Below are 9,083 nucleotides of genomic sequence, written 5' to 3'. Positions count from 1 at the left end.
CTAAAGAGGCAGAACAAACACATTAGCTAGGAATAGAATGGATTATAGACAATTTGACTCGTTTGTCCCTCCATAACTCATACAACAAGATTTGAAGAACGTTGGTTAAATCTACGATGATTCGGTAACCATTACATGAGAAGACATCAAATTGCAGATGGACTAGCTAAATATGGACTAAGTTTGGATTATAATCTTAGGATTTTTTAATTTTTTACGAGCTTTTATTTCAAATGTTTTGTTGACGGATGCCATTTGTACCGTTTTAAATTGCTTTAAAAAAATTAAACTGGTTTTTGACATAATCATATTTTTAAAACAAATTTGTATTAAAACTTGTTTTCGACTACAATATGGAACACAATGATTTTTAACAAGGTAAACCACCTACCAAAATCTGAGGATAAATTGGATAGAAAAACATCCAAATTATGCTTCTGCAAAGAAAATGCAACATCCAAATTAGGGTTGTTCATTTTAACCGCACAAGTCGTTTATCCAAAATCATATTCAGATCTGGTTATAATATTTTGTTATTTTAACCTGTTCATTTCCTACTACGGTGGATGACAATCTCAAATCCCTAATCCTCGAGCATTTATTAGCAAGACCCTATTTATTATTCACACTCCACACTTTGTTTGTGAGTTCATTCATAGAAAGCTTGAGTTGGTTCAAGATTCCTTTCTTCCCATTTTATGATTCACGTCTTCACACTTTGTGATTTAATTTGTTCATGATTCCTTCCTTCACACTTCCATTCCTATATCAAATTTGTCACGTGCGAGATGAAATTCTAGGCAATGATGCAATCAAGATTATGCAGTATCCTGTGATTTTTGTGCTTTAACTGTAACATAGTGAGACATTGTATTTCTACGGAAGTCGTGTGTTAAATATTACATGGATCACACAATTGCACTTATTGTAATAAATAAACATTTTCTTTTATTTCAGTTCCACCCTTGCATGGAAAACTTCGAACATAGATTAAATTAAGGACAATCTTTGATAGTACTGTACTATTATTTTTGAAAAGGACATCCTTGAGAAGTTTTGGTGTTATCCTCAGTTGTTTGCTTTCCAGCTAGAAGGTCTCCCATCAGCTCTGCAGGGTCGTAGTAAATCTCCACCTCTTCTGCTTTCATTAAATTGTCTACCTGTCATTGGAATCCATGCTAGTAACTCTCACTAGAATTATACATGGTCGTAATTCTTCGTTAAATAACTGATGTATCTTAATTATATTATAGTTAAGATTCATCAGTTATTTAATGAATTTAAAAAAGTAAAAATTGTCGATTTATTAAATAGAGATACTTTGAGAGTTCCAAAGCCATAGAATTCAACCATGTTTCCAGTGGGTGCATGTCCCTTGTAAGGACCTTCAAAAAATCCCCAATGCCTAAACTTGTAAGCAATATCAGGGGGTCCACTGTAAACTTTGATGACTTCCCATGCAAATCCTCGAGGAAATGCTGATCTAAAGGCTTCATGAGATGATTCAAATGTTTCTTCTTCAGCTTTGTAATACTTGTATTCTTCTGGCAATGAGTTTTTCATCAAAGCATTATAGCTTCCCAACCTTAGTGTTTCCTCTGCTGTTAATCCCTCCCTCCCTTCAAAATCAAACATTATTAATAATTAGCATTTTTTTTGTATTTGTTAAAAAAAAAAAAAAACCTTTTTTTTGTATAATCCATATAGTACAAAAACACCTTCAATACTAAATATAGAAAGGAACAAGATGTTCGGTGCCATTATGTTAGCCAATTCACCTGAAGAATAAAACAAAATTTTGCCTCTTTCAACTGGAACAAGCAAAACCAAGACAAATACTCCTTCTTCTGTTCTATTATATTATACTTTTTATGTCGTAAATGGGTTAGATAAGTTTTTTGTCTTTAATTATATAGTGAAATTTAATTTTAGCCTTCAAAAATAAAAATATGTTGTTTTCAAACTCATAAAAAAAATTGTTTTGTTTTTGGTCCCAACAGCATGATTTTAACATTTTTTTTTTTTTTTTTCAGGGCTAGTTGATTCGGCATGTGAGTTGATTTTAACATTTCTTGAACATATAATATATACTACATACCTCTTCAAAAAAATAATATATACTACATAAGAGCTGTGCTAGGGGCAATCGCTTGTGCAATCGCTGTTGGTCACTCTCTCCATATGCATGACACGTCACTTGTTTTTTTAATCTCTTAAACCTTTAACCGGCTGAACAAGTCAAATGAATTTATTAGCATTTATTTTTATATTTTAATTATTATTACTCAAAAATTGTGTTGTACAACAAATCTAAAAACACCCTCAATCCAATCCAATTCCAACATCTCCAATCTCTATTAGGCTTAAATATGGTATTGGTCCCTGCAAAATAGGCCAGTTTTGGTTTTAGTCCCTGCAAATTTTTTTTATAGTTTTTGGTCCCTGCAAAAATAGGTCAATTTTGGTTTTAGTCCCTGCAAATTTTTTTTATAGTTTTTGATCCCTGCAAAAATAGGTCAGTTTTGGTTTTAGTCCCTGCAAATTTTTTTTTTATAGTTTTTGGTCCCTGCAAAAATTCTGGAAAAATGAAAAATTAATAAAAAAACTAAAAAAAATTTTAAAAAATTCTGGAAAAATGAAAAATTAATAAAAAAATTGAAAAAAATATTAAAAAATTCTGAAAAATTGAAAAATTAATAAAAAAATTAAAAAATATTAAAAAAATCTGGAAAAATGAAAAATTAATAAAAAAATTGAAAAAAATATTAAAAAATTCTGGAAAATTGAAAAATTAATAAAAAATTAAAAAATTCTGGAAAAATAAAAAAATTGTAAAAAATATTAAAAAATTCTGGAAAATTGAAAAATTAATAAAAATGGAAAAAAATTTAAAAAAATACGGAAAAAAATTAAAAATTCTGGAAAAATTAATAAAAATAAAAAACGATTAAAAAAATAAAATAATCTAATAAAATGAAAAATAATGCTAAATTCTGAAAAAATAAAAAGATTAAAAAATTCTGAAAAAATAAAATTTTGAAATTTTCTAAAAAAAAATTAAAATTCTGGAAAAATTAAATTTTCGAAATTTTAATAAAAATTCTGGAAAAATTCTAAATAAAATTTTAATGAAAAATAAAAATTCTGAAAAAATTCTGGAAAATATCTAAAAAATTTCGAAATTTTCGAAAAAAATTAAAAAGATTAATCATTTTTAAAAAAAATGAAATTTTTGAAATTTTCATTAGTATTTTTCAAAATTTTGATTAGTATATATTCGAAATTTCCCTTATTCTCGATTTATAAATACACAAAAGTTCCCGGTTTATAAATACATAAAAATTCCTGGAAAAAATACTAATGAAAATTTTGAAATTTCGAAAAATACACAAAAAACCTAAGCTCGGTTTATAAATACACATATTTTTTCCCTTATTCTCGGTTTATAAATACACAAAATTCCCGGAAATTTTTTTGGAAATAAATACACTGAAAAAACTTAAGCTCGACATATATACTAATTAAATTTTCCAAAATTTTTATTAAAATTTCGAAAATTTCATTTTTCCAGAATTTTAATTTTTTCCAAAAAATTTCGAATTTTTTTTTCTGAATTTTATAATCTTTTTTATTTTTTTCAGAATTTATCATTATTTTTCATTTTATTAGATTATTTTATTTTTTTAATCATTTTTTATTTTTATTAATTTTTCCAGAATTTTTTAATTTTTTCTAATTTTTTTCATTTTTATTAATTTTTCAATTTTCCAGAATTTTTTAATTTTTTTTTCAATTTTTTATTAATTTTTCATTTTTCCAGAATTTTTTATTAATTTTTCAATTTTCCAGAATTTTTTAATATTTTTTTCAATTTTTTTATTAATTTTTCATTTTTCCAGAATTTTTTAATATTTTTTTATTACATAACTGGGGTCAGGGACTATTTCCAAAAACAAAAATTTTGCAGGGACTAAAACCAAAACTGACCTATTTTTGCAGGGATCAAAAACTATAAAAAAATTTTGCAGGGACTAAAACCAAAACTAGCCTATTTTGCAGGGACCAATACCATATTTAAGCCTCTCTATTATTGTTGCAGAAGGAAGAATATCCATAACAACATGAGAAAAAGCTCATCTTTAGCGATTTCTTTCTTTGTTTTAAATAATGAATCTCCTTTGTGTGCCAAACCCATTGAATTACGTCATATCAAATTCCCCAATTGCAAGCTCTCCAATTTTGCTACAGATTGATGAATGAGGTAGTAGCAGTCCGTTTTGTGAAATTTAGGGAAAGATTTGTTTTTTGTTGATGTTTAGTTGATTTAGGTGCTTAAGGTTGAACCATGGTTATGAGGCGTCAGGTTGCTGTGAATGTGATGTCGGTGGTTCAGATCTTTTGGGTTGCTGCATCTATGGATGGAGTATTTGTGAAGTGAATGGTTATATTCTTCAATATTTTCCCAAAACAATTGTACAACGTTCTGCGACTCCAATCCAGAGCCCATGTTCTCTCTAGGTTCTTCAATCTGGGTTCTCTCTTTCTCTCTACAGTCCAGAGTCCATGTTCTGCGACTCCCAACAGTTTTAAAAAATTGCTTGCTCACATCTCGTCATGATACGACACAAGTTATTCACTTATAAGGATGATTTCATGCTTGAGGATGAATGAATACAGCCTTGCAGCAAAAGACTTTTTTTTTTAACAAAAAGACTTGATTAAAATTAAAATAAATTAAACCATATTAATTGGTTTACTCGGTTGCCTTTTACAAGATTTTAAATAACAACCACGTGGACCAATGGCAGCGAAGGTGTCAAAAGGAGAGTGTTGAAGCAACTGTGCTTAGCATTCCTCTACTACATAAATGAGTTGGACATAATGAATGACATAAGTAGCGCACATTCTTGAACATAAAATAGCTATAACCTTTGCATAAATATGAACATAAAATTGCCATTAGGGACAGAAAAAATGAATCAAATTTTTTTGGAAAGATGAAAACATCATCCGTCTTTATTTTTAAAGACAAAAAAACAAAATTTGCTATATTTTTATAGACAAAAACATATTAGTCCCGTAAGCTTAGCTAAGCTGGTAAGGACAATGCATAATATATGCAAGGTCTGGGGTTCGAACCTCAGACACCGCAAAAAAAAAAAAAAAGACAAAAACATATTAAACCCTTTATAACCCTTTATAATATAACAAATTACTTTTTATAACACAAAAGATTACTTTTTTGTTATATTTCTAGTTATTTATTACTCTATATTTTATAATTTTTTACACTATTCATTAATTTATAATATAGGAGGAAGGGAAAATAATATTTGAAAACTTTCAACATTAAATCATCAAGTCATAGAATTGTAGGTGAGATCATTTGATAAAGAAACGAAATTTCAAATGGTCACTAAAATAATCATTTGATAATAAAAATTTCAAGATCATTTGATAATGAAAATGTTCTTGGCGGTGCATCCGCACTCTGAGGACCCGGACTCGTGGTCATAGAGGTGTTTTCGGCATATGGATACCTCTCTGATGTGGTCCACCCAGGGACATGCAGTAGAGTGGCTGAGTTGTTTACTATCCTGCCTTGGTTTGGAAGAGTTGGGCTCCGCCCAAGGTTCAAGTTTTATCCTGACAACTTCTCCTTGATAGGATTTCGACTAGGCTAAATCTCCTAAGACGCAGAGTGTTGATAGATTAGGCGGCTACTCTATGTGGCTTGTGTGGTGAGGAGCCGGAATCGACGAATCTCCTTTTTGTGACGTGTGGGGTAGCGTCGAGGGTGTGGTATAAGATTTTTAGATGGTTAGGTTGGGAGTTTGTCCTTCCTCGCGATGTGTTATGTCTTTTTCAGGGATGCTGTTTTTTTTCCCGGGAGAGAGTTTTAGGCGTTGTTTTGTATTGGTCTGTCATTATGTTGTGTGGTCAATCTGATCTGCTCGCAATGATTTGGTGTTCTCTAGTAAGACGGTAGACGTGGAGCAATCGATCGATAAAATTCAATTCATCTCTTGGTATTGGCTTTTCGAGAGGCACTGGTCATCCATGTTTTCATTATGAATCGATGGTAGAACTAACTATTTGTTGGGATCGGTAGTTTGCTATGGTGGGGAGGGATTTAGGTGCCTTTGAGCGGGGTCTGGGGACCAGGGGCAGAGCTAGGTGGCTTTGAGGGTGTGCACCTGCACACCCTGGATTTCTGCTATTTGCATCAGTTTTCCTACGTTCATTGCTATTTGCACACCCTGATATTCATGCTTTGCACCTCACCTAAGACTGGAGTGGGTCTGACTAACGTTCTATATTGATTGGTGTGTGTACATACTGAGTTTACTGACGTGCACATGTACCACCAGTACTACATATGTTTTAATTTTTAAAGTGTTATTATTTTATTATTTGGAAGATTTTTATCACTTAAAAGCCAAAAATAAATAACCTAGTATCGAATTCATGTTATAGTATAGGGCTTCATCTACAATTAATCATCCCATTAGACCAATCAAACACATTTGTTATATCTTTGCAAATAAGTTACGTGATGTATATTATTCAAAACAAAAATCCTTCTACTCTTTGTTTTTAGAGGAATCATTTCACTCTTTATTCTTCTATTTTTATTCTTTTTCCTATAAAGTGTATATGATGTAAATGATATTACTCTTTTGAATTCCTAGTGGTAAATACTTGAATTTACACTTTGTCAAAAATCATAAAATTTAATGTGATTATTTATTAAAAAGAATAAAAAAAACTCAATTTTTTATTGGGTAAAAGTACACAAATGTAAATTTAGTAGTTTAAATTAATAAGAAAAGAGTTTACTTTCTTTTCACATACTCTAAAGTTATTTTACACATGCATTTAATGATGTGCTTTAATATCAATTAATGAATATGATAACTTATGTGTTTTCACTCACATTAAATGACGCCATAACACATTATTTAACACATGTGTGAAATAAGTTCACATTGTGATGTCTATGCATACTAATTAGTTACCAAGAGAAATGAGTAGATCAATATATATTAATTTATAATATTAATGATTAATGAGGTTTAAAAATTTGCACCCCCTCATACAGGGTCCTGGATACGCCACTGCTGGGGTCTATCCTTGTCTTTTGTCTCTACTATTAGGGTATAAGGTTTAGTTCATCTCTCCTAAAAGGTTGGCGTTGGTGTTGAAGGGTTTCTGGAGTCTTTCGTCCTTGGTCTCCTTTTGTCCTTCAACAAAAAAAGTCTTTCCTTTTGCCATTCTTTGATATTATAATCTTATGTTACAAAATTCAGATCCTTCGGAACGACTGTAAAATGATCATTAATGTCACTTTAATTAATAAACATTTCCCAATTTTCAATTTTTTTTAAAAAAATAATAATTAATAATTTTATGTTTAACGTTAAATTTCACTAATTTCAAAAAATTGAATTGTATGATTCATACAATTTAAAAGACTAAATCGAGTTTTATCTCTTGTACGAATTGCTTTCAATTCAACAGAGGAAAATAAAGAATATATAGCATTATCATATTCACTCAAATTAAACTCCAACTTTTCTAGGAATAGGAATAAGATAGAGAAGAAATAAAGAGGTTATATAAGGTTAATTAATAAGGATTGGATTGTACCATTAACAAAGAGCTTAAACTTTTCAGGATTTATAGTCTTAAAATCCTGCACGCGGGTTTTGTGTGAAAGCTCCATCTCCCATGATTTTATGGCGTTTTGGACTGTTTCCTCCAATGATCCTTCTGGCCACACCTAAAGATTATACATAATATATACTAATTCATCATAATATAGATATAAATATATGTTATTAAAAAGTATAGAGATATATAAATGGTGCATGCACCTTGGTTCGTCCTTGTTCAAAAAGCTTGTTGACAACATCATATATGGGTGGTCCACCATGTCTCCACTGTGTGGTATGAGCCTCATCATCTAAGTAAGATCTGTATTTGTCTCCTTCAACTTTTCCAGGTACAACTTGGCTGGCCATGGTGGAACTAGCTAGCTAGCTTTGACACAACAACACATAAGGTAGAAAACTTATAACACTTGTTGCATTGTATACAAGAAAGATGCGGTGATCGTTGTTGTTTTATATAACAAACATTTTCATGAAATCAAATTTATATATACTCTACAAGTGATGTCGTACGTCATCTTCGCACAAGAAATGGTTAATTTATGGTCTATTTTTTCTAGGATTGAAATCACCTTGGCTTTTACTCCACCAAAATAAAAAAAGTATAACATTTCATCAAGATTGTAAAAAAAAAAAAAAAAACATTACGTGATAAGGAGAAAAATGTTAAGAAGAAGATTTTTCTTCTTCTTCGAGCTACTGTTTTTTTATTTAATTATTTGAGATCAATTAGATTTTACTAAAGAAATATATGAATTTAGTGGAAAAAATAATTTCCCCCACACCCAGTTAAATCGGTTTTTCCCCGTTAAACATGGGGTGGAGGCGGGTTTTGTTGCCATGTCTACGTTCCAATGAAATTGGAGGCTCGGCTCTAATATTAAAAATGGCCCCTAATAAAAATAATTAATGATAATTTAAACAATTGCAAATAAACAATGAGGATTGTTTTGATTTTAATTTGTTTTGTTGAATTTTTTGTTTGTCGATAGATGTGTGGGTTTGGCCTAACTTGTCCATTACTCTTTATTTTTGTCAAATAATAAGTGTTTGATTTGGGTTAAGATCCTCTCCATTTGTAATTTGTTCCATTTGTTGCAATTTGGAGAGAGATAGACACAAAAAAATAAGTGGTGGGTCCTATCACTAAGTGGATCCCACCATTATACTACATCCCAACAATTATACTTGTACCACTACAAATAATTGAGGCCCCCATAAATTGGAGGCTCGGCTCCGTAGAGCTCGTTGCGCTTGGCAAGGAACGGCTCTGCTGTTCACATAAGACTAGGAATCGATACTATCGAGAGTGAATTTCCTTTTTTGGCATGGATGTCTTCAAATGTAGGTGACGTTGCATCGAACTAGGTTACCAAATCTCATGTTCTTCTTTATCGCACTTTACCTTAC

The 9,083-nt window shown here is 30.4% G+C and overlaps 1 protein-coding gene across 1 annotated transcript; it reads right to left on the bottom strand.

Annotated features, from left to right (window-relative positions):
- Positions 1-794: 794 nt before the first annotated feature.
- Positions 795-8,105, bottom strand: LOC146899165 (pathogen-related protein-like). The gene is made up of 4 exons (XM_085735171.1): positions 7,878-8,105; positions 7,651-7,783; positions 1,321-1,619; positions 795-1,160 (listed from the first exon to the last, which is right to left on the bottom strand). The coding sequence occupies exons 1-4, from the start codon at positions 8,022-8,024 to the stop codon at positions 1,026-1,028; spliced, it is 714 nt and encodes a 237-aa protein (XP_085591297.1). The 5' UTR covers positions 8,025-8,105; the 3' UTR covers positions 795-1,025.
- Positions 8,106-9,083: the final 978 nt, after the last annotated feature.

This window comes from Medicago sativa, chromosome 8 (assembly GCF_051527215.1).
Source record: "Medicago sativa cultivar Bolivia chromosome 8, Bolivia_mono, whole genome shotgun sequence".
In the NCBI taxonomy this organism is placed as follows: domain Eukaryota; kingdom Viridiplantae; phylum Streptophyta; class Magnoliopsida; order Fabales; family Fabaceae; genus Medicago; species Medicago sativa.
This window is presented reverse-complemented; position numbering and strand designations above follow the sequence as displayed.

Excerpts from the sequence above, each read along its gene's own strand:
- LOC146899165 (XM_085735171.1), bottom strand. The coding sequence starts at position 8,024 with ATGGCCAGCCAAGTTGTACCTGGAAAAGTTGAAGGAGACAAATACAGA. Across the intron at positions 7,784-7,877 it reads TTGAACAAGGACGAACCAAG|GTGTGGCCAGAAGGATCATT; the intron begins GTGCATGCACCA and ends TATAATCTTTAG. Across the intron at positions 1,620-7,650 it reads GTTTAAGCTCTTTGTTAATG|GGAGGGAGGGATTAACAGCA; the intron begins GTACAATCCAAT and ends TTGATTTTGAAG.